The sequence below is a fragment of the Lontra canadensis genome, unplaced genomic scaffold (genome assembly GCF_010015895.1).
Source record: "Lontra canadensis isolate GAN:19392208 unplaced genomic scaffold, GSC_riverotter_1.0 scaffold14, whole genome shotgun sequence".
Lineage (NCBI taxonomy): Eukaryota > Metazoa > Chordata > Mammalia > Carnivora > Mustelidae > Lontra > Lontra canadensis.
In genome coordinates, this window is record NW_022631008.1 from 16954013 (window position 1) to 16980620 (window position 26608).

The 26608-nt window shown below is 36.4% G+C and overlaps 1 protein-coding gene across 6 annotated transcripts in view; it reads right to left on the reverse strand.

Annotated features, from left to right (window-relative positions):
• Positions 1–26608, reverse strand: part of USP45 (ubiquitin specific peptidase 45) — a 67791-nt gene that overhangs the window by 31899 nt on the left and 9284 nt on the right. For all 6 annotated transcript variants that reach the window (XM_032858193.1, XM_032858190.1, XM_032858192.1 and 3 more), the window contains exons 4-8: positions 25157–25260; positions 20694–20794; positions 6572–6714; positions 6081–6176; positions 2479–2609 (exon numbers count right to left, since the gene is read on the reverse strand). In XM_032858193.1, the coding sequence (XP_032714084.1) occupies positions 2479–2609; positions 6081–6176; positions 6572–6714; positions 20694–20794; positions 25157–25260 (575 nt within the window). The remainder of the gene's footprint in view (positions 1–2478; positions 2610–6080; positions 6177–6571; positions 6715–20693; positions 20795–25156; positions 25261–26608) is intronic.

Below are 26608 nucleotides of genomic sequence, written 5' to 3' on the forward strand. Positions count from 1 at the left end.
TCATAGCACATACCCTCCCCAATGTCCATATCCCCACCACCCTCTCCTATCCCCCCTCCCCCCTAGCAACCCTCAGTCTGTTTTTTGAATTTGAGTCTTTTATGGTTTGTCTCCCTCCCAATCCCATCTTCTTTCATTTTTTCTTTTCCTACCCCCCAATCCCCCACATTGCATCTCTACTTCCTCATATCAGGGAGATCATATGATAGTTGTCTTTCTCCGATTGACTTATTTTGCTATCGCTTTTGATTTTTGATCAGAGTACAAATAGTACTCTAAATTTTTATCATGAGCACCTATTATTTTTTAAAATTTGTCAATCTTCATAAAACCAACAAAAAAAGGGGGCGCCTGGGTGGCTCAGTGGGTTAAAGCCTCTGCCTTTGGCTCAGGTCATGATCTCAGGGTCCTGGGATCAGGCCCCACATCAGACTCCCTGCTCTGCAGGGAGTCTGCTTACCCCTCTCTCTCTCTGCCTGCCTCTCTGTCTGCCAAATAAATAAATTAAATCTTAAAAACAACAACAACAACAAAAAGATACAAAACAGTTATTTTTGGCAGAGCCAAAAACAAATTTCGAAAGCACAAAGAATCCTAAAAACTTTTTAACTCTGTGAGGCACCAAAGTCTCTGAGACTTTTCCAGGATTTTTTTTTGTTGTTCTTTGGGCTTTGAAAAAAACAGCATTTGCCAACCAAATGAAACACATAATAAACCCTCTATATTTTGTACTATATTCAAAATACCATGGCACATTTTGCTACGTGAAATAAGCCAGTCACAGAAAGACAAATAGCGTGATTCCATTTATATAAGCAATCTAAAATAGGCAAAGTCATTGAATCAAAGAGAGGACAATGGTGTCCAGCAGGGGCTGGACTGAAGAGGAAATGAATATATAGACATAATCAATGGACATAAAGTTTCACTCAGGCAAGACCAACAAGCTCTAGAGATCTGCTGTTTAGCATTGTACTTATGTCAACAATGTACACTTAAACATTTTTAAGAAGGCAGAGCTCATGCTAAGCGTCCTTTCCACAATTAGAATTTTTTTTTTAAGGATTTTATTTATTTATTTGACAGAGAGAGATCACAAGTAGGCAGAGAGGCAGGCAGAGAGAAAGAGGAAGGGAAGCAGGCTCCCTGCTAAGCAGAGAACCTGATGCGGGGCTCAATCCCAGCTCATGACCTGAGCTGAAGGCAGAGGCTTTAACCCACTGAGCCACCCAGGCGCCCCAGCTTACCTAGTTTTACAGTGGCAAAGCCACGATTCAAATAGATGTCTGTCCTGATTCAGAAACCCATGATGTAATAACAAAAAGTAAGAAAATTACAGAATTATAAAACCTGAAAGGTGCTGTAATAGGCCATCTCAATCTAGTTTTCTTATATTTACTTTTATTTTATTATTTTGTACATACACTGTACCCCCGATGTGGGGCTCAAACTCATGACCTCAAGATCAAGAGTCGTATGCTCTGCCAACTGACCCAGCCAGGTGCCTTCTTTATTTTTATTTCTTTATTTTTTAAAAGATTTTATTTATTTATTTGACAGAGATCACAAGTAGGCGGAGAGAGAGGGAGAGGAGGAAGAGGCTCCCCACAATTAGAATTTTTTAAAAAGAATTAACATTGGTAAGTTCTAGGAGATAAAATACAATATAATACTATGCACAAATAACTAGCTTAAATTAAAATGCAATTTTAAAGCCTGGAGATAAGACTAGCTCATGAGCTCCATGACAGTATCTATTTTTAATATATTACACAATGTACCCTTAGATTCTAGTAAACACCTGACACAAATGAGCTCTCAAATTCTTTAGATGAAAGAATTTATGAAAGAACTAAAGTTAAGTCAGGTCCTTTATGGTATGTATTTATTTCTGGCACACAAGGACTTTGGTTTTGAACATATAGTGCTATCTTGAGAAATTCACTTAAATTGTATTTACATCGAAGCTCGTCTTTAAAACTAAAGAAGGGGGAACCTGGGTGGCTCAGTGGGTTAAGCCTCTGCCTTCGGCTCAGGTCATGGTCTCAGGGTCCTGGGATCGAGCCCCGCATCGGGCTCTCTGCTCAGCGGGGAGCCTGCTTCCTTCTCTCTCTCTCTCTCTGCCTGCCTCTCTGCCTACTTGTGATCTCTGTCTGTCAAATAAATAAAAAAAAAACTAGGTAAAAAAAAAAAAAACTAGGTAAGCTGCTCAACTTCTGTGAGTCTAAGTTTCTTTATTTATAAAATGGGGATAAACAAGCACTTATACAGTGTTATGAGATATAATTTACATAAAGCACAGAGCTACAAGTAAATAAATATTAGTCCTTTCTCTTGAGAATCTAGACAATAATAGCGATGTTAGAGTAAGAGTGAAAACTACTCATACTAAGTGATATGTTAGAATTTCACAACACACTGATACGTTAGAATTTTACAACTCATTATTATTTATATCAAGAACTTAGATGCACCCACTTCTGACAAAGCTGATTAAAAAGAACTTTAGGAGAAAGTGGTCCTTTTTCAGTCTCCTTCATGCTGTGAAGAAACACCAACAAGGCTGAGGTCAATGGTCCAGGGCTTGAAAGTTCCACTATTAATGGGTCCTTTAAAAACATGATCAACTCTATGTCAGAAATATGCAATTTTAAAATTAAATATTATTAAAAATCTAGGAGTTACATTTTGCTTAAATGAACTAAGTTGCCTTAAGTGTATTAAGAAACTTCATTCCTACATATATAAAATGAATATTAAAAATGGAAATTGGAATTAAAAGCCTTACCTTCAAAAACACAGGTATTCTCATACCTCTGCCCCTTATTTAATAAAACTATTAGCTTAAAAGTAAAATCACCAATATTTAGTTGCTCATTACTGTCCCTTAATGTGCTCTCTTCTAGAGGCGCCTGGCTGGCTTAGTCAGGAGAGCATGCAATTCCATCTCAGGTTGAAACCCACGCTGGGTGTAGAAATTACTTAAAAAAATAAAGTCTTAAAAAAAACTGTTCTCCTAAAAGCAAAATTACTGATCTACTTGATATGTGTACTTTACATATGATCACAAATTACATTTGTTAGCAAAACTCCATACCCTTCTTTTCCCCAAATAGTTTACTAATAAAATAAGGAATAGGAAATTATGTCACAAAATTGGTACATCACTCTCCCTCTTTACCAGGGAGAGTCATAAAGCTTAACAAAAGCAGCTAGAATTGTGTGAAGAAGAAACCCACTTTATTCTAGAATTTTTAGTAACCCCCTCTCCTTATAATAAAAAACAGATCCCAAGTATAATCTTAGGACATTACAGAACATTATTTTTTAAGACAATATCAAATACATTATCTCATTCATGTATTCATAACATACATGTATATTTCATATATACATATATATTACATAATACATATATATATTTCATACCCACTATCCTTAAAAATCTATCATCTGACTAAAACCACAGAAAGGACAGGCTATAATTCTTCATAGCTTCTGAATACAAAAGTGCTCTCTGCCGTGTTGAAGACATGAACAGACATTTCTCCAAAGAAGACATCCGGATGGCCGAAAGACACATGAAAAGATGCTCAACATCACTCATCATCAGGGAAATGCAAATCAAAACTACAATGAGATATTACTTCATGTCTGTCAGAATAGCTAAAATCAAAAACATAAGAAACAACAAGTGTTGGTGAGGATGTGGAATAAAAGGAAACCTTGTGCACTCTTAGTGGAAATGCAAACTGGTGCAGCCATTGTGGAAGACAGTATGGAGATTCAAAAAATTAAAAATAGAACTACAATATGATCCAGTAATCACTCTACTGGCTATTTACCTAAAGAATACAAAAACACTAATTCAAAGGGATACATGCACCCCTACATTTACTGCAGCATTATTTACAATAGCCAAATTACAGAATCAGCCCAAGGGCCCATCAGTTGATGAACAGATAAAAAAGATGTGGCGGTATACACATATAATGGAATATTATTCGGCCATAAAAAAAGAATGAAATCTCACCATTTGCAACAACATGGATGGACCCTGTGGACATTATTATAAGTGAAATAAATCAGACAGAGAAAGACAAATACCACATGATTTCACACATGGAATTTAAAACAAAACAAAACCCCCAAAAACCAGCTCATAGAGAACAAGGGATGGGTAAATGGGTAAATGAAATGAAAATGAAAATGAAATGAAATGAAATGAAAAAAACACCTATGAAAATCCTACAGTTAACTTCGTTCCTGATGATAATGAAAGGAACTGAATATTTTTCCCCTACTCTGGGGATTTGAGGCAAGGATGTCTGCTCTCATCATTTCTATTCAATATGTTACTAGAGGTTAGAGCCAGTACAATAAGGTAAGGAAAATAAACAAAAGGCATATAGATTTCCAAGGACAAAGTAAAACTGGTGATTCAAAGAGCAGTGATCTACACTGGTAGTTCTCCAGCTCAGGTCAACTCTATGTCCCAAAGACCAAAGACCTAAGCTTGAAACTCTCCTCTTAGAAGAATACAATCGAAAGTGATCAGCTATATCTAATTGCCATAGTCATCTCAAGACACAGTTCCACATGTAAAGTACCTAACATTTAATCACATTTAATACGAAATCTTTTCAAATGACTAAGCACTAACTCCCAGTGAGTAGTTTTCACTACCTCACTACATTTTAGCAGAGGGCACTGGGATCTGCCATAAAAATTTTAAGGGGCTGAACAGGCAGTAAGTTTACAGGCTGCCTTTTCAACAAAGAAATACAACAATACTGTCTTTCAAAACTGCCTCCTTGGAAGAGAAATATAAGATTACTACATTGGGCTAAGAATTTTTAGAACTCCCCTTTCTGAAGAGTTTTCAAAAGACATGAGCTATACATACATTCTCTTCCACCAAAACACACACACACACACACACACACACACACACACACAAATACACACACACACCAATTTCTAACTAAAAAAGTTATTACTGGTCTCAGGGCCCTCTAGGCAAAGACTACCAGGAGCACACTAGTAATTGAACAAGAGGGGTTTATTACTTGTTGCATTTAGGAAGAACACACACCATGGGAAACCACGCGGTGTCTCAATAAGATGGTGTTGGAAAGAACTGATATAGGATATGGTTTTTGGTTGAATAATCTGGGGGTGAGTCTAAGGAAGCAAAAGTTTGCTCTCAATGGACTGCTGTCAGAAAGTGGAGACAATTCTTAGACTGGGTGTCTCAATATATCTTATCTTTGAGTTAGAGTAACCAAAATTCTAGTCTCTTTGGGAGACAAGAATGAGGCTAAATCTGTAACTAGCAAAGAAGTCACAGTCTCTCACTTTGGTCAAGAGAGGGTGCTTGGGATTTTTCTAAGCGGTAGACTAACCTTGCTTTTGTCTGAGTTTAGAAAAAATTATCAAGTGGCTTTACTTTGTCTTATTTTATCAGTCTCTGAGTAACCTGGCCTGAGGTTGGTATTTTGTGAGATTGAAAAATATGGCCTAATTGCGGGTGCCAGGCCAGCTTCTGAATATTAAGGACTGCTTTTTTTCCTTTTTTTTTTTTTCTTTTCTCATTAGCTTAAAAACCTATTTTCAGACTAGGCTTCAAAAAACCTTTAGATGCTCACTATTAAAATAAAATCTAGTTTTAAAGAACTAAAATGTCATATTTAAGCAAATGCTCCAAAACAGGAGTCCTAGACATTTTGCTCAATAAAGTCCAAACCCCTTTTGTTTGAAAGTTGCCATAATATTTTTTATCATTTGACCCATGATATGTTTGAACCACATATGTTTGGAGGTCTTACTTTAGAATTTTAAAATCTAAAGTATTATCTTTATAATACTCTAAAGATTAATAATCTAAAGTATTATCTTTATAATACTCTAAAGATTAATAATCTAAAGATTATTTTCACAAAATGCTTAATTATTTTTTTCAAAATACTTTTTCAAAACACCATCTCAGTTAACAGTGCTGAGAAATACAAAAGATCAATTTTGGCACCATCGGTGGCTCATCTAAAAAGAGCAATTATCCCAGTAGTCATTCTTCTTACCAGCTGAGAGTCTGGAGAAGGAAAAATCTTGAGTTTTGTCCCATTTTCTTTGTTCTCATTCATCAGTTCCATAAGAATGTAAGATTGTGCCAAGTTCTAAAAGAAAGCAAAAGTAAAAAGTCTTCTGATTCAGCTGTCATATGCCTCTGATTCTATGGAATAAATGGGTTCTTCAACTCTCAATGTCATCTAGCAGAGCAAAAAATAATTTTAAGTTTTAAAAAACCTGACTGAGCACATTTCACATTTAATAGATGTCCATATTATGGACAGAATCACAGTAAAACAGAGAAGGACTTCCGGAAGCACTGTGCAAAAATGCGGCATATGGTATGTAAGCAGCAATGGCTACAGACAGCCTAAAACAAAAAGAAAACGGAAATTTCTAGGCGAACCTTCAGCAGTCAATTGCTAGTTTATAGGTGTGTCAGTAAGTATAAATTAATTAAAGTTATCTTTTACATTTTACAAAGATTCCTGATGGCTCTTACCTGCATGACTGCATTAAAAAAGCAAGTATTTCCTAAATTTGAAATTCCTTTCACAGACGGTACACTGCTGCCCTTTCTTCCCTTCCTTTTTTCACCCGTTTCACATTTTTCCTCACAAAGTTTTAGGATTCTAGAAAATGCACCTAAGTTAGAGAAAACATAACTGACATAAGACATAAAATCAAATATATACATAATAATAATATTATATGTAATAATATATAATATATAATTTGAAATAATTTGAATACATTAATTAAGATTTTCCCCTGAACTGGTGTCCCTGAAGGGCAAGAATACAAACACAAATAAATATCTCCGGTTTGTATCTTACTGCTATATATTTATACCCCATACGACATTGAGGGATATATTCCAGATGAATTACATAGTTAGGTATAAAAGAATAAAGTAAAAAAAAACAAGAAGAAAACATCCAGATTTCTGTTCCTAAATACCATTCCTCACTAAAAGAAATGAAGACTCCTTGAAGAAAACGCTGGTTCTAAACCTAGGACAGCAAAGAAACAAAGTAAGCCTATAACATTTTTATTGTGCCAGAAAATAAGTGCTCAAAAAAAGTAATGAGTAGGTCAAAAATACACATGTGCCATTCTGAACACGTTTCCACTGGTCCACTTTGGGACAACCTGAATATTAAAATAAAGAAGGGTTATAGTAGTTTACTATTCACTGAACAAAATGAGAATGGGTCAGATCAATAACAGGTTTTTCAAATTGGAGGAAAAGGGAAAAACTCTCCCATACAAGAAAATGCCAACTAATACATAGAAGAAATACTGGAATTGTAAAATCACCATATAATAACAATTTTTGTATTGTTCTTGCAACTTTTCTATAAGTTTGAAACAACAAAATAAAAAGCTTAAAAAATTAGAACTACATTATAATATAAAAAGTAAAATGCCTATATGTATGGTATATAAGTACATGTTTGGGGTTCACTGGTTTATATAGTTAATGAAGATATGAAAATTATATCAATTCATCATGTTTCAAAACAATTCAAAAAAGAACAATTTCTAACTTTTACAAACGGACAGGATCCCATCTATTGAACAGCAAATTACTTTCTGAAGCAAAATATAATTTGAGGGGCACCTGGGTGGCTCAGGTCAGTTAAGCAGCCAACTCCTGATTTCAGCTCAGGTCTTGAGGTCAGGATCATGAGACGGAGCCCCATGATGGGGTCCATGCTCAGTGTGACTCTGCTGGAGATTCTCTGCCTCTCACTCTGCCCACCCCCCACTTCTGTTTTCTCCCTCTCCCAAGTAAAATCTATTAAATCTATTTTATATATATATATATATATAATTTGGAGTTGGACAGGAAATTTCCAAGTTCTCAAATCTTTTGGTTTTAACCTAAATATTCTTTTCCTTTTTTTTAAAGATTTTATTTATTTGACAGAGAGAGAGAGAAATCACAAGTAGGCAGAGGGGCGGGCAGAGAGAGAGAAAGAGAAGCAGGCTCCCAGGACCCTGAGATCATGACCTGAGCCAAAGGCAGACGCTTAACCAACTGACCACCCAGGGGCCCCTAACTGAAATATCATTTTTAAATTCCTTTCATCCTTCAGATTTGGTAGTTCTTTGTAACTATGTGTTTTATTCATCTAATGTGACGTACTGCCTTGCACTGCTAATTAATTTTTAAATATTTGACTGTCTCCTCAATCAGACTGATGGAGATCAGAAAATGTCTCACTGCTCTTTCTGCCATAGGGGTGTAATGTTGGGGAGAACATATATAATAAAAATTCAATATAAATGAAAACATAGCGGGTTAAACAGGTTCAGTAGAACCTTACCCTCCATGTTTCTGATGTGTTCTTAAGAGTAAATAAGTTAAGACGGCCCTCCCAACCTGCCCTTCTACACAATAGCATTGAGGGAGAAGAACGGGGCTGGAAGTCGCCCTCTTTTCAGGGACAGAAGCAGAAAGCAAACACCATAAAAAGAAAGTGTAATCTAAGGTAGGACAGACTGATGTCATACACATCCTGTTGGTTCAAATAAAGCTTGACTCAGCACTTGTGACTTTTGCCAAAGAAAAGCCATCAATTAAGGGGGGTTAATAAGCTTTCTAATAAGCTTTTCATAAGGATTAAATGCAGAACGACTATCTGCAAAGCACATGGCAAGGTAAGTGCTATGTAAGTAGGTGAAAACAGCCTGGAGAGTTTCCTCAAAATTGTTACTTGTGCCGAAATCCATACCTTCATAAGCGATCGTTCACGTCCATCGTTTATCTGCCTTCACTTTTTCTTCTCTTTAATCATTTCCTGTAACTTCCTGGGTTTTTGTCCTCAAGCTTAGCTTTTATTTCTAATCGATTTTCGGAATTGCTAATATGAGTTTTGCCTTTTATATTGACTGTGTGGTTTTCATACCTCATTGAGAAAAATGAACAGTGGTTTCTAAGGGTTTTTTTCATTAAGTAAATCTATTGCATGGAAATATTTTTCTTTTTTCTTTTTTTAAAGATTTTATTTATTTATTTGACAGATAGAGATCACAAGTAGGAAGAGAGAGAGAGGAGGAAGCAGGCTTCCTGCTGAGCAGAGAGCGGGATGTGTGGCTGGATCCCAGGAGCCTGGGATCATGACCTGAGCTGAAGGCAGAGGCTTTAACCCACTGAGCCACCCAGGAACCCCGGAAAATATTTTTCTTTCATGTCTTAGCAACTTTTATCCAAGATATAATATTTGCTCATTTTTTCCCTTTGTTCCTGTTGGCTTATTCTTTTTTTCTTTTTTTAAGATTTGAGAAAGTGCACACACACACAAGCAGGCAATAGGGGCAGATAAAGAGAGAATCTTAAGCAAACTCCCTGCTGAGCACAGAGCCTACAGGGGGCTCGATCCCAAGACCCTGAGATCATGACCTAAGCTGAAATCAAGAGTCAGATTGCTTAACTGACTGAGCCACACAAGTTCTCCTGTTGGCTTATTCTTTAAACATGACTGGTTGTTACAGGATGGCTGCTGTCCAGATACTGAGGAGTTGTTTTTGACTCTGAACCCTAGAGTTCTGAATTAACACAGAAAAGAACTAGCAAGATAGATCTCTTCTCCTGTCTTTCATATATTAAAACAAGTAATAATTAAACCCCATACTAGAACTTGGGGGCAAAGGCTGGTGAAATCAATGGAAAGGTTACTCAAGGGCAGAAACCAGGCACACAGAGAAGGAAAAGCAGGAAAAAGCAAGACAGTATTCAAACCTGCAACTGGATGTAAAATGAAAAACGAAAAAAGCCAGTCAGTGGTTAAGAAACACTGCACAAACAAGAGGAGGCCCCGTATGGCCCCTGGCTGGGTGTGCACATGGGAGCCGTCCACCTCTTCATTACATCTGAGATTCCAAGTAGAGCCTAGAATCAGCCGGTCTCGGCTCTCGTTCTTGCTGCTGCCACTAGATGGCTTCATAGTGACTTTGAAGAGATTTCAGATAGAGTAATTAAATCTTTTTAGGCAAGGTTGTTACTCTGATTTTACATTTAAAAAACTCAGTCTCCAACAGGTTAACTGATTTGCCCAAAGTCATAGGATAATCTTTTGATTATAAATCTATTGCCATTTTACCACCTAATTTCTTCTGATTTATGTACAATGAGAAGAATTATAAAAGATAGGAAGGCAAGCATCTTACATATCAAGGTATATACAACCCTGAAAAAAACATGCCTCAAAAGTACTTCCTTCAGTTAACACTGCCAGAATTTTTTTTTTTTTTTTTTTTGCTTCTTAACATGAAAAAAATATTGGGGAAAATAAATTGCAGATGATACTAATGTATATATGTAGTATATATGTCTATATATGTATCATATATATACTATATATGCTAATCCTATATATGTAATATTTTTCATATTTTTGTATTTTAATACATTAATCGTTCACTTGAAAAATACTTCCAGAAATAAATCATATTTTATTCTTACAAGAACAAATAGCATTTTTAAAAACTGTAACGTGCAAATGGTTATGTATCTGTGTACCACATTACCCATCAGTTTTCAAAACATCTGGGATAGCATCCTAAAGTAAACAATGTTCATAAGACCATCTGGACAAAACTGCGGGCAAAAAAAAAAAGCATAAACATATGGAAAAACAGATTTTACCCTTCCCTTCAGCAGTAAGGGATGACAAATGTCGAACCTAGATGTATCCACGCTTCACTGTGCGATGCTTTTCAGCACCACCTGGCTCTCCACGCAGAGCCACCAAATATGGACAGCACTGCCAGAAAGAACATAGCCACAGGGCAATCGCAATCAAAACAGTTTATTTCATGGTTAAATAGCCACTTCACACAAGTGGCAAGGGTCTGTTTATTGACTTCTACATGTAAGTCTGTGAGAGCATATTCACAATTATGCTGTTAGGCTTAAATATTACATAGATCAGATAATTTAACGAGAAAATGAAGTGACATTTTCTAAGAACTATTTAAATGTGCTTAATTTTTTTTTAAGATGTATTTATTTATTTGAGAGAAAGAGTGTGTGTGTGTGTGAGTGCTGAGGGGGGTGGGTGTAGAGAGAGAGAGGGAGAGAATCGCAATCAGATTCCCTGCTGAGAGCACAGCATGACACGGGGCTTGGGGCTCTATCCCAGGACCCTGAGATGATGACCTGAGCTGAAATCAAGAGTCAGACACTTAAATGACTGAGCCACCCAGGCACCCCTAAATGTGTTTTAAAGTGCAAGTTTTTTGTTTTACTAAACAGCACATTTATAAAATGTAATAATTCAAATACAACTGATTTATTAAATTTCTGTTGTCTCAGGCACTATATGAGCCACTATGTGTAAGTGTTTATATTTGAATGCTTATGACTGATGAGTGTAAAGACTGATATACAGCCAACATAGAGATACTGAACCTCAGATTCATAACATCTTAGCAAAACTTTCAGCAATTAAGTATATATGTACATTTGCTCACTAAGAAAGTATCAGCTGAGAATTTAAGATTCTAGTTTAAAACAAGAGTATCTGAACCGCCTGGATGGCTCTGTCATTAAGCATCTGACTCTGCCCCTGACCCCTCAAATAAATCTTAAATAAAACAAGGGTAATCTGAATCAGTTTCTCAATAATTTGACATACTGACGTGTGTGTGTTTTAATAAAGAGTAATGCATTATTAATGATCATTTTGTTTATAGAGACAACAATGCTTTCTCAATCTGGCAGGGATTTCAGGTCATTCTCACTTTACGAACTCTTCCTTTATAAACGCAGAACTAAATGCACTAAGGACTGAACTTCAAGGTGTTCTGAAGTACAGTATAATTAAAAGGATAAGGCTGGAGGCGCCTAGATGGCTCAGTGGGTTAAAGCCTCTGCTTTCAGCTCAGGTCATGGTCTCGGGGTCCTGGGATCTCTGCTCAGCGGGGAGCCTGTTTCCCCCTCTCTCTCTGCCTGCTTCTCTGCCTACTTGTGATCTCTGTCTGCCAAATAAATAAATAAAATCCTTAAAAAAAAAAAAGGATTAGGCCATTACAGCAATAACAAAAAAGACAAACTATACAAAATTTGATTACTAATGATTTATTTTGTTCTCAACTTTTACCTGAACCCATGAAATGCCCATAATTAGAAAGATTCATCAAAGATTTTCAGGGTTACAAGGTTATTACATCAAAAGGGATTTACTCTAGCTTACCCTCCTTATCTTTTTATATTACAACACTGTCATCAGATATTGTACTTTTGTAATAAGATAAACATAGATCCAGAAGGCAGAGAACATCAAGAGAAAGCTTCAGGCATTCCAGATAAAATTATTAAAGCTCTTTTAGATCTCTGTCGTTTCCCTTTAAGCCTAGAATCTGAGTACTCAAAGAGTTTCTGGTTAACTGAATAGACCTGATAGGTTCTATACATACCTCAGGTCTTGCAAGATAGAAAACTAGGTGATCACAGAACCAGAAAAGAAAAATTTTTTTTTTCTTCAATGACTTGGCTAAGACTATCTAAAAAGTAATCTTATGTAGCTCAAATTTTCCTATCACAAATATGACCCCAATACAAAGTTCCTATGATTTTTTTAAAATCAAATTTAAAAATATCAAATCAGACATATATTAAAAAGTAATGTGCAAGAAATTGTAGGTGAATATCTTTATAATCACAGAGTACAAAAGTCTTTGAAAGCATGGCCCAAAAGACTAAAAAATCTTTACAGGAAAGATTGATGGATCTGGTAATGATGACATTTAAAACTTCAAACTTCATTATTGCCAAAAAATAAAACCCCTAAAAACTGTAAACAAAGCTAAATACGGGAAAATAGGGATTCTTGTCAACTATACCCTCTGTATAACCTTTCTGGAAGGCAGCATAACAACAGTCATCAAAATTTAAGGTGTGTTTCTCAACTGTCCAAAATTCCAAAAAAAACTACCTACAGAAATAAAGAGCAAGTACAAAGAGATGCAGCTTTCATGGGAGAAAAATGAAAACAGTGACTAGTAAATTTGTTGCCAAGCAATATTTTTTTTCTGTTATTACCATTTTATTGTAATTTAACACATTTCCCTGGTATTTAATTCAAATGGAATTTGAACATATAGTGTATTATTTGCCTCAGGAGTACAGATCTGTGAATCAACAGTCTTACACATTTCACAGCACTCACCAAAGCACATACCCTCCCCAATGTCCATCACCCAGCCACCCCATCCCTCCTACTCCCCTCTACTCTAGCAACCCTCAGTTGGTTTCCTCATATTAAGAGTCTCTTATGGTTTGTCTCCCTCTCTGGTTTCATCTTGTTTCATTTTTCCCTCCCTTCCCCTATGATCCTCTGTCTTGTTTCTCAAATTCCTCCTATCAGTGAGATCATACAATAACTGTCTTTCTCGGACTATTTCACTTAGCATAATACCCCCTAGTTCCATCCACATCGTTGCAAACTGTTGCCAAGCAATATTAAATGTCTACCTTTTCTGAAAGTTATAAATATTTTTAAATTACCTTGGTGATTTATAAATTACTTTGGTTAAACCAAAAAGGGAACACTGGTGATTCTTGAGTTTCCCACGAGCACAAGGAAAGTAAACTTATTTTGTAATTTGCTTCTTTAAAGAAAGAGTTTGAGAGCATTATTATATCTGATAATTGTCCCCACTGTAGAGATGATGATGAAATTAAGGCACACAGTTTTTAGTGAGAGGAGATTCAAACCCAGGCAGTATGGCTTCAGAATCCACAAATTTAACCACTATGATCTACTATCTGTCTGGGTAACAATGGATTATAATGTTAATAAGTTGATAACTTAAGACACTTACGAACTGCTAGTGGTGAAATGAAAGAAAAGGCCACTACTCTTTAGCAAAGGCTGGATGTAATCAATTGCCAGATGTCTTTGGTGTGAATTTATACCTTTTTTAAAGTTTATAGCAGCCCTTCTCAAAGGGTTCTGAAAAAGAATTAAGCCCTAATGCCCAGGCACTCACTGTATACAATTAACTTTTCCCTAGGTATTCACAAAGGAACTAGTTAGTGCTGTCTTTGAGAGAACTGAGAAAATAGTCATTCAGATAATTTTGTGTTCTGTAGTTTGGATGGAGAGCTGTGGATTTTTATCCCTACGGGTAACAATAAGTTATTTTTAAATGTCCAACATCTTTTTGTCCCTAACCCCTTTTACACAGGAAAGTTAACTATTTTTAGTACTTATTTTTGAAAATTCAAATAAATTTATGAGATGTTTGATGGTCACTTTATAGCAAAACAAAATGTATTCCTTTTTGCTTTACAAAAAGCTATAAAGTACCACATTATATTCAAATTGTTACTATAAAAGGGCACAATATTATTTATTCTCAGATACAATATTTCAGATCTCAAACATGCCAAAAAAAAAAAAACCATACAGCAAACTTATTCCTAATAAAACTGAAAGAACCAACATAACTTGTATCTTTTTATACCAAAAGCATAAACTTAATGAATTTAACAGAATATATTTCAGGCCCTCTTTAAGCTCTTTGAAAGTGGCATCCCCCCAGTATTAAAAATTACGGGCCAAAATTACTCAGAAAATAATATGGGATTGTCAATCATCCATCTAGTTCACAAAAAGCAAATCAATATTCAATGCTATTAGTTCATCAGGAATACCTATATTCATTAAGTATTTGTAGAATATTTACAAGACTATCAAAGTGACATATCTCATGAGCCTTAAGAGAACAGTGACCCACTTTCAATAATACATATTTCTTGGTTTTCACAGTAAAGTTTTCTTGCTTTTTTAAAAATCTTATCTTCTATGTGACCTTATTATATGAGGATTTTACTTGTTTTCAATTTTCTGGTATGTGTTTGAGGAGGAGGTGTAGACAGATTTTTTTTTTTTTTTTAAGCAAATCCTAGCATCAGATGTGAAATCTACACAGCTGTAAGCATTCTTCTGGGAACCTGCACTGGGGTTTCCTCAACTGCCTAATGCAATTACCTAAACCAGTCATGTAGTATTAATGTAATTTGCCCATTTCTGCAGCTGAAAAGTTTAATCTTTGAAGAGTAAAAAGAAAAAACTTGCCTGCCCTGCTACTCCTGTACTTGGAACCAAATAATAATTACTTCACCTGTCTATTTTCAAAATTCCGCTAACTCTTAGTGAACCATAAGCCTCAGAAAATCTTCAGTCATATAATAAATTGATACTGCCACATGATTGAGTAGGCATATATATATATAAAGGCATTTCTGTCTATCTCCATGTTACTTTAGTGATTTTTCTAAAATACAAAACTAATTATTCAATTCTCCACTTAAAATCCATTAGTGGTTCCTAACTGCCTACAGGATATACTCTAAACTTACAAGGCCCTTCAATATCTGTTTCTACCCACATCTAGTCTAACCCTCTCACCAACCCCAGCATCAAAAAACTCAACCTACAGCTCTACAGAATTCCCTGAACAAATCAAGCTCCCTCATCAATGAACTATTTCCTCCACCTGAACACACACCCCCTTTCCTCTTTGTCTACCTAATTTCTACATATCCTTCAGCTCCTGGCTCTGAAGGCTCTTGCTCTAGGGGCACCTGGGTGGCTCAGCCTATTAAGCATCTGACTTTGGCTCAGGTCATGATCTCAGGATCTTGAACCCTTGCTCAGTGGGAGTTTGCTTCTCCCTCTCCTTCTCCCCGCCCCCCAACCCTGCTCATGCACCCACTCGAGCTCTCTTGCAATAACTGAAAAAAAAAAAAAAAAAAAAGCTCTGGCTCGAAATAAAAATAGCCAGCCTACATTCACTACTACTCAGAAGTATCCTCATAGTCCCCTGCACTTGCACCATCACAGCAGTACGTAAGCAATCATTAACCAATTAAGTGTGATTTGGCAATACCCCTCACTTGACCAGAAGATCGATAATAGCAGAAACAGAAATAGATCTGTTTCATTCACTGTTGTATCTCCAATATCTAGCACAGCATCTGGCACAAGGTAGAAGCTCAAGTATATTAAAAGCTGAATGAATAAATAAGATAATTTTGAGATTAATAGGGCTTTTTTGGTGAAAATGCAAAGCTTTTCCTACTTCTTCAGTAAAAACTCATCACATGCTAGCTCAGTTTAATTCAGCAAGTATTTATTGCTTAGCCACACTGAGAATCAAAGAGAATATAAGCCAGGGTACAATCCTCAAGGAACGTGCAATTTCATAGAAAGACACATAGGGTGGGTGATGAACATTAAGGAGGGCACATGATGTAAGGAGCAGAGGGTATTATATAAGACTGAGGAATCACTGAACTCTACCTCTGAAACCAATAATACATTACATGTTAATTAACTGAATTTAAATTAAAAAAAAATTTTTTTTAAAAAGACACATATATAGGAAAACTAAACACCACAAAACCTTGTGTTATTAGATTCTAAAGTATGCTGCACAGAAGTAGGAAAGATAAGGTAAAAGACTGGGACAGTGTCCTTGAAGTAGGATGTGAGCTGAAACTCAGGGCAAATAAGGTTGAAGACAGAAAATGCAGACAGAAATATGCTAGTTCAGCAGTTCTAAAAGTGGATCTGAAGACACCCTCCTCCTTTCCCTGGTCCATAAGGTCAAAAGTATTTTCATAATAAGTCTAGGACATTATTTGTTTTTTTTTTTTTCTCTTCCATTCATTCTCAGTTATATAATGCAGTTTTCTAGAGAGTGGACACCACGGTATGATAGACTGAATACAAAAGTAGTTAGGAGAATGCAACTATTTTTATTAAGCTAGACACTAAGGAGCTTTACAAAAATATAAAACAATGCTATTTATTAAGTTTGTGTTGTTTTACAAAAAAGTTATCTTTCCTTAAAACATGATTTGTGTTAACATGTCATGGAAATTTTTGCTATTTTTCAGTGATTTAATAAATACTGTAATTTTTTACTTTAATTTCTAATGTGATAAATATTGATAGCTATAACCTACCCAAGCAAAACTCTTTAAGTCCTCGCTAATTTTTTCAGAATCTAAAGGGCTACTGAGACCAAAAGCTGAGATTCACTGAGCTAGTGGTATTTATAAATGGTTGGGGCACTGGCCGAGATTCTCTGTGCAGAGTAGCTAAATCAGATGTATCAGACATAAAACTGTTGAGATTTTGCATAACTTAAAAACGCATAAAGTACAGGTACAGGCTTTTCTCAGCAGCTATTTTTCTTAGAGCAAAATATAAACAGAATCCTTTAAAAACATTCTTATCTTCCCTCCTAAAATACAATTTAGTTCCATATTCTTGTTAAATTACCATATACATTTTTATATTTCTACAGTCTTCACAATTATCACTTAAAATAGTTGCATAATCATAATCGGCATTCCTACAAACCTCAACAGAACTTTCAGATCTGATTTTTAATGTATTTTATAAAAATAAAGCCTCACACAAGAAATATTGCAGATTACTATCCCAAAAAACTTATTTCTAGAATGTCAATGCATCTTATTTTAAATCAAACTTGCCTGAGAGATACTGTAGCTTGGAACAGAAAGATAGTGACATTTTCACCTGGAACTTCAGGAAACCTTGAATTCAGAACTGTCTTCCCCTAACTTTGAAGGCTTGACACACTCTCTAACTCCCTCAAGAACCTGTTCCCGTTATCCCAGGTGCTACCCATGGTTCCACAAACACAATTAAGGGTTACACGGGTGCTTCCCACTACCTGAAATGATTGCTTTTCTCGTCTCTGCCTACCCAAAATTCTTCCTTTAAGGGTCAGCTTGAAAGCCAACTCATTCACAATTCTTTCTCAGACCTTTTCAATTGAACATTTCAACCCTTTTTGAATATCTGAAGTACTCTGAACATCACTCAAAATACAACTTTATTCTGCTTATTATTATTCTTGAAGCTAAGAACTCATCAATCTCTATTCCCTGAAACACCACGGAAAAGAGGGAGGAACTGCTGAGGAAAATGAGGCTCAGATGAACTGTAACCTGCCCCAGGTCAAAGAACCAGTGATTGAAAGAGTCAAATTTGAATGCCAGAAACCACACCCTGACAAAGCCCATGTTCTTTCTACTGACCATATCATTCCATGCTCCCTACCTTATATACTTTATGATAATAAATACTCAAGAAATCTGTAGAAATGGAATGAAATCAGACTGGCTTTATTTTTAATCTCAAAGAACCTCTAAGATGGAAAAAAAATCCAGATAAAATATTTCTGTAATTGTACTTTTGCCACCTCTGGATAGCCCCACATATCTTCTCGCGGCCAAAAAAGCACATTAAATGTGCAGTCTTCAGGAGGCAGCATTAAGACCCTAAGCTGTTCCTTAAGTGTTAAATGTCTAGCATCATCATATTTTCCTGGTTCTTTATTTGAGCAGAATTGGAGCTATGACTAGTATGCCTGGGACAGAGTAACGTTTCAATACATGTTTGCTGAATAAATAAATGAGTTGAAAAAAGTTAATCATTTCTACTGCTGTCCAGAACCCATGTTTACCTCCTCCAGTTCCTTCGCCAATTTGTTTGCCATTATTGTCTTGAGCAATAGCTAACAAAAATGCTTGTATATTGGGCTCTAGAAAATATAGCTAACGAATAGTATATTTTAATATAATTTTTCAGTTTCTGAATGCCACCTACCAAGCAGTTCAATTCTGCACCAAAGGCATTTCAAAATGATCATGTCCATTCACCCATTTACCTAGTACCAAAACCCTGATATGAGTTTGGATTCTCCCCACTCTCCCTCACTCACTACATCTAAGCCACCCACTTTCCACCAGTGCCCCTCCTGGTTCCTCATTTGCCCTACCACAACAACCTCCTCTAACCTTCTTAATTATCTCCTTACCTTTGCTCTCAACTCCAACAGTCCATACAGAAATCGGAGTAATGTTATTTTAAAAAGATGAAATGACATGACTCCCCTGCTCGAAACACTTTAATAGCTTCCATTACACTTCCAATAAAATAAAAATTCTTTACCACGGAATTCCTTACAGTATCCTTCACGAACTCTCACTTATTTTCTTTCCCCACTCACTTCTTCATTTCGTTCTACTCTCTCCCAACACTCCAGCTATACTGGCCTTTTTTGATCACTGTGACCACTAGATTATTACCTATCCCTGCAATCTCTTCTTTCCTTTGCACTCATCAGAAACACATACCTATATTTTTGGTCTGTCTCTCCCACTATACTATGCACTCCAAAAGGGCAATATAAAACTGGTTTTTGTTTTATCACTAATATTGAATAAAGTATAAAACCCAGCATGTGGTAGGCACTTAATATTTCTGAATGAAGAAACTGCTTCCCTACACACTCTTCATTTAAATTAACATGTGTTATACATAGTTTATATGTTAGACAACAACATACATAACTAACGAAGTTTATAATATATAATACATTACTATTGAATGAGAAAGGATTTGGCCTCTCAGTAACCAGGTTCCTGAGAAGTAACCCCTATATCCTGGGATTTCCAGAGGGACAGAAGTGTCTTTCTTATTCTTGGTGGGCCCCTAGACAATTTATGCTAATAAGATTACTCAGGATGGCAGCTAGCCATGCCAGAAAGACCAACGTGTGATTAGAGAGCTGAGGTACCTACTCTTCATAGATGAACTAGTTGAGTTCAACTATGTGGCCAATGATTCCAGCAGTGGTACCTATCCAATGAAACACCAACTAAAAACTCTGGACACCACAGCTCCAGATAGCTTTCCTGGTTAACAATACTTTGCGTGTCTGATAAACATCAGTGTGCCGAGAGGGTAATGTGTCCTGACTCCACAAGAAGATACAGGAGATTTGTGTTTGGGACTTTTCTAGTTCTTGCCCTATGTGTCTATTCTTTTAGCTGGTCCTAATTTCTATCTTTTTCCTGTTATAATAAAACTATAATTTTAACTATAGGACTTTCCTGAGTTCTCTGAGTCATTCTAGTAAATTATTCAATCTAAGAAGGATAGTGGGAACCCCTAAATTTATAGCCAGTTTGTCAGAAATGTGGACAGCCTGAAAGCCCGGGAGCTTGAGGATGGTGTCCGAAGTGAGTTTAATCTTGAGTTGGACTAAGCAAGCCCTTAATCTGCAAGGTTAGCCTAACTCCTGGTGGTTAGTGTCAGAACCACACTATGATTACATAACGAAGAACAGATAGCACTCCATAAACAGGTGTTGGGCACCATGCAAGCATTTTTACATTCATCATTTCTAAATTTTCAGAAAACATAATCTCTAAGGCTCACAGTAACCGCACACATTGGAATTATCATCATAATTTTTAATGTAAGCGAACTAAGAAGTAAAGGACACACAGATAGTAAGAAATTTAAGTGGAGCCTGAATTCAAACTCAGCACTGGTCTGACTCAGAAGCCCACAATCTAGTCACTACCCTCTCTAGCTTCTCATATTAGTTACGTAAATACAACACAACATAACATCACAAGATTACTACCTAAGAATGCATGGCACTTGTGTGGAGAGCTCTCAGTAAAATCTAAGGTACTACTTATGAACTTATAAACTTTTTGTATGAAATATAAAATATTATACATTAATGCAAATTTCTTTAGCAACTGCTTAACTTACCTGTTTGTGTTTTAGAAACATGCTTCTGGAGAAAATCAACTGTTTGAGCCAAAACCTTCTTATTACACTGTGTAGATAATTTTTCATCACATTCGTAACACCTGAAAAAATATAAATATGTAAGTAAATATGAAATCATCTTCAATAATTTTTCACACCAGGTAATAAAGTAGTAAAGTTGATATTTACCCAGTCTTGTCTTTAAAATGGGGAGGTAGGGGTCCCTGGGTGGCTCAGTGGGTTAAAGCCTCTGCCTTCGGCTCAGGTCATGATCCCAGGGTCCTGGGATCGAGCCCCACATCAGGCTCTCTGCTCAGCAGGGAACCCGCTTCCTCCTCTCTCTCTCTCTCTGCCTGCCTCTCTGCCTACCTGTGATCTCTATCTGTCCAGTAAATAAATAAAATCTTTTAAAAATAAATAAATAAAATGGGGGGTAATATACATAGAGTGAGGCATTAGGTAAGTCTAGAGAAATGAGCAGGAGAGAGTTCATACAGAGCCTTATCATTCAAATTAAAGTTCCGGTACTTTATCCTAAGTGTAATGGAAAGAAATCCATGAGGAGTTTTTTAAGCAGGGAAGTGATGTGATCCAATCTGTATTTTTTTTTAAAAGATTTCGTCCATTTATCTGACAGACAGAGATCACAAGTAGGCAGAGAGGCAGGCAGAGAGAGAGAGGAAAGCAGGCTCCCCGCTGAGCAGAGAGCCTGATGCAGGGCTCGATCCCAGGACCCTGAGATCATGATCTGAGCCGAAGGCAGAGGCTTTAACCCACTGAGCCACCCAGGTGCCCCTAAATATTAAGTGTTATGCCAACACATTACATATTCACAATCTTCTTATTATTACTAGTGGTCCTGAGATTAATGGCTACAAACTAGGTCTGGGTTCCTATTCTAAACAGCACTCAAAATTCAGTCAAATATTTACTCATACACAAAATACAAATATTACTTTATTCCTTGCATACAGAAATATACACGTATGGGGTGCCTGGGTGGCTCAGTTGGTTAAGTGGCTGCCTTCAGCTCATGTCATGATTCCAGGGTCCTGGGATTGAGCCCCGAATCGGGTCCCTGCTCAGCAGAGAGCCTGCTTCTCTCTCTCACTCTGCCCGCCACTCTGCTTACTTGTGCTATCTCTCTGTCAAATAAATAAATGAAATCTTAAAAAGAAAAGAAAAAAGGAAATACACAGGTACATAGATAAACCTGTGAAGGAAACAAGCCACAGAACATCTTTTCTAATAGACCATGATGGAATTCAAACAATGTAGTTACCAGATTTACACTATTATAAACCCTCAAAATTTACTGATGTAATTATTGCCAAAAATAATAAAAATTGCTCATTTGCAAAATACTGAAATGTCAAGAAATTTTTACTGATGCTATAATTTAATTTTTACTTGCTATAAAATATATTGTCACTTTAAGTGTACAAAAAAGAAAATGTAAATAAAAACTATACAATGGCAGTGGATTTGGAGAAAAGAGGACAGCTCAACATGAATTAATTCTACTTGTTCCCATTAGAAATAACCAAAACAAATTTTAATTGAGCTTCTACTTGTGTCAGGCACTACTGTAAATGCCTTACATGCATTTTCTGGTTTAATTCCTCACAATAGCCAAAAGAGTATTATCATTTTTAAAATAATTAGCTCTCCAGAAGTATAATACTTCTTTTTTACAGATGAGAAACTAGGACACAAGAGGGCTCACAAATCAGTAAAGTAATAAAAGTATAGGGGAAATGCTATACCTTTCAACCAAGATTTAAGTACTTTAATAAAAGCACTCACCTAAAAAAGTAAAAAGATAAATAAAAACACTCATCTTCTATGTTAACTTCAAGTGCTAAACCAGTGCCTCTTAACACGGTCAGGCGTAAGAATCATGTATGGAATTTAACAATATGAAAGCCCTGATTTAATAGAGGACCAATGAATGGTACCAATGGATTTTTCAAATTCCACCTCTGTGATTCTGAAGAAAGTCAGAGGTAAGAAGCCATTGTGCTAGTAATTACTACCTGTTAAAGCAGCATTAAATCCACTATTGAGCAACACTTTATTTTTTCTAAGATTTTATTTATTTATTCGACAGAGAGAGAGAGATCACAAGTAGGCAGAGAGACAGGCAGAGAGAGAGGGGAAGCGGGCTCCCCACTGAGCAGAGAGCCCGACTCAGGACTCGATCCCAGAACCCTGAGATCACGACCCGAGCCGAAGGCAGAGGCTTAACCCACTTAGTAACCCAGGTGCCCTGAGCAACACTTTATTAGCCATAATTAAATCAAATCTACCACATTCCTTTCTTTTTTAGGGTTTCCAAGGTTTTTTTTTTTCCTAGTTCAAGTTGGCCTTTAATCGAAATTAGTAAAATTTTCTACTGAAATTGTTAAATTTATTTAAGATTTTATTTATTTATTTGAGAGAGAGAATATGAGCACGCACGTGAGAAGGGGGAAGGGACAGAGGGAGAAGCAGACTCCTTGAGGAGCAGGGAGCCTGATGTGAGTCCTGTGGGACCCAGGACCCAGGACCCTGAGATCATGACCTGAGCCAAGGGCAGACGCTTAAGTGACTGAGCCATGCAGGCACCCCAAAAATTATTAAACTTTTTAAGGTTTAAGAATTAGATGGGGGGGGGGGCGCCTGGATGGCTCAGTGGGTTAAAGCGTCTGCCTTGGGCTTGGGTCATGATCCCAGGGTCCTGGGATCAAGCCCCGAGTCGGGCTCTCTGCTCAGCGGGGATCCTGCTTCACCCTCTCTCTCTGCCTGCCTCTCTGCCTACTTGTGATCTCTGTCTGTCAAATAAAAAACAAAAAAACTTAAAAAAAAAAAAAAGAATTAGATGGGAAAATGGGAAAAAGAAAATAGTCCCAACCTCTAAGTTTCTGTAAATGCATATGACCAGCTTGAATTTCTTCCTTTAAAATTTTTTTCCTCAAATATGACTTAAATTATTTTCATTATTATACATATTTAACAGTCTACTCACAAAATAATCAATAATTGATTGTCCTTATAGGTCTATATATCTATGAAAGCAAAATTAAATAATTAAGCATAAAAATAAAATTACAAAATCAATAAAGTTATAACTAACAACACTATTATGCTAAGTAACTTGTTTTGGTTTTTGTGTACTTTGTTTTTTTGGTTTTTTGAGGGTTTTTTTTCTGAAATTACATCATGATTCACACCATTATTATGGTCCTAAGAGCTACAACAGAAGTTCTGACACAGACTCACTTGAAATAAGCCTATTCTACCAGGTGCCACTCAACTCTCCCTCCACCTTCCTCTATTTGTGCAGTCCTCAAACTGTGGTCCCCAGGCCAGCAGCATCGGCAATCCTAGGAACTTGTTAGAAATGCAATTCTTAGGTCCCACCCAAGAACTACTAAATCAGAATCTCTAGTCTGAGGCCCAGCAGTCTATTTTAACAAGACTTCCTGGAGATTGTGATGGGCCCCATTGCTGGAGACCACTGCTCCACTCAGGCTACAGAGAAGTATTTCTTCAGCTGCCACACTATGGCATCATCATCCTCCTCTCCCTTACTCCAATGTATCATTTACATAGTAATCTGTCTCTATGCTTTCCTTATTCCCCCCAATATTATTACTTAGGAACAACAAAAACACAAATGCAGCAACACCTGACCCATGTCATGAATTTATATTATAAGATGATGATTTCTTCTATAAGCCAAAATATTGTTACGTTAATTTTAGATCTGAGAAGTGAAAACACAAAGTTAAAAACACAAAGTATTTCTGTGAAAACCTCTGAAAATTCATTCAAGGAAAACTTGAAAGCTTTTGAAAATTTTAGAAAATTTCTGTTGAAAAAGATGCATATATACATTTAAAAAAGAAAATTTTGTGGTAAAACATCTGGGAAGTATCCATTTATGCCAATGAAGCCAGCATGCCATGCTAGTAAGAAACTAGGGAATCAAAGACTTGTTTTAGTGCCTGGACGTTTACTTTGTAACTATAAAAAAGTAAATGATACTCAGTGTCCTTATATGTAAAAGGAGGGAACTGAACTTTGTTCCCAGCCAGGATTAAGCAGTAGAATCACCTGGCTTACCCTTTCCCCTCCAGGGAATCACCAAACCACCTCACTGCTTTGAAGCACTTTCCTTTCCTAGTACTCTGGAATTCCTGTCTTAGCAAGTTGATTATGAGAAATCAACTAGGAAGAACGTTTCTTTATCCTATGAAGAAAATGTTTAAAAAAAAAAAAAAGTAGAGGGATGACTAAATTATTCCTTATTTAAATTTTATATTCACAGGTAATGCGAATTTTCTTGAAGTATTCCACAGGTTTTGTTCAGGATAAAAAGCATAAGAGGGTATAATATCTTTAAATAGTTTACCTTGTAAAACTCAAAGAAAATGATATTTTTTTGTCATGGACACAAGCAGTAAGAAAATCCAACTTACCATATAATCCATGTGCTCAGACTAACTGTAATACAATGAGATTCTGTTCTCCAACTCTTGTAGTGCTTCAGTGAATGATGGCCTTCTGAGTTTCTACCACATCCCTAAAGATGAACAGAATGCTATTTGTATCATTTACATATTAGTTTGTTTCAAATTAATCAAAACTTAAATCATACTCATGATTAGAAAAGTTTTGGTTTTTAATTTCAAGCAGGAGAGAAAAGTTTCAGAAAATAATATAGATTCTCATTAAGTTTAATTTCTTGCAAGGAGGCTAACTTGCTTTTTATAATATAGTATTTGCCTAAAACAATCATGAGCCGAGTTCATTTCCCTATTATTTAAAAATGAACTGGGGCGCCTAGATGGCTCAGTGGGTTAAGCCTCTGCCTTCGGCTCAGGTCATGATCCCAGCGTCCTGGGATCGAGTCCCGCATCGGGTTCTCTGCTCAGCAGGGAGCTTGCTTCACCCTCTCTCTCTGCCTGCCTCTCTGCCTACTTGTGATCTCTGTCTTTCAAATAAATAAATAAAATCTTGAAAAAAAAAATGAACATACTCTCTTCCTTACACACTGTGGGGCACCAAACATCCTCGCAGATCAGTCCCCACCCCCTCCTATAAACACATTTTCTAATACTGTCCACACCTCCACCCAAACCCACTGGCAACTAATGAGACTCAGACCAATCACAGTAATCTCCCTCACCAGCTAAGTAAAGAAATGAGCTCCAGTTCTGGTCAATGCAACATGACGGTCAGTCTGCTAGAAGTTTCTGGGAAAAGTTTTTTAATCTCACAAAACAAACTGAGGGTTGCTGGGGTGTGGGGGCTTAGAGATAGGGTGGTGGGTTATGGACATTGTGGTGGGTATGGGCTATGGTGAGTGCTGTGAGATGCGTAAGCCTGTTGATTCACAGACCTGTACCCCTGGGGCAAATAATACATTATATGTTAACAAAAATAATTTAAAAAGAAAAACAAAAAACAGGAAAGGGATGTCCTTTTTGCCCTCTTTCTGGCCTTTGAGGTTTGCTGTATGACATATAATAAATGAACTATATTTGGCCACAAAAAGCTATGAAATTGAAGGTGGACAAAAGAAAAATGGAAGAAATTTCAGTTTTCAGTGCTCTTTTCATTGAATTAACTAATCCTGAAGGGTTCTTACTTAGGAACTATGTGAGGTAACAAGCATTCCTCTCATTTTAGAAGAATTATAGACATCTTAAATGTTATTCAAAAAATATTACAGATATTACTAGCTTCTAAGGTGTTAAAAAATTGTTTTTTAAAAAAAAAGAATCCTTTTGAGAGAAAAAAAATTAATCTAGTAAGATGTAAAAAAATCTTGGATCTATTTCTTAAGTAAATACAAATAGGTAAAGGCAGGTCCAGACATGAGAACTACTGCAAGTAGGTTGGATTCCCTTTCAAAGTATTCCTAAACC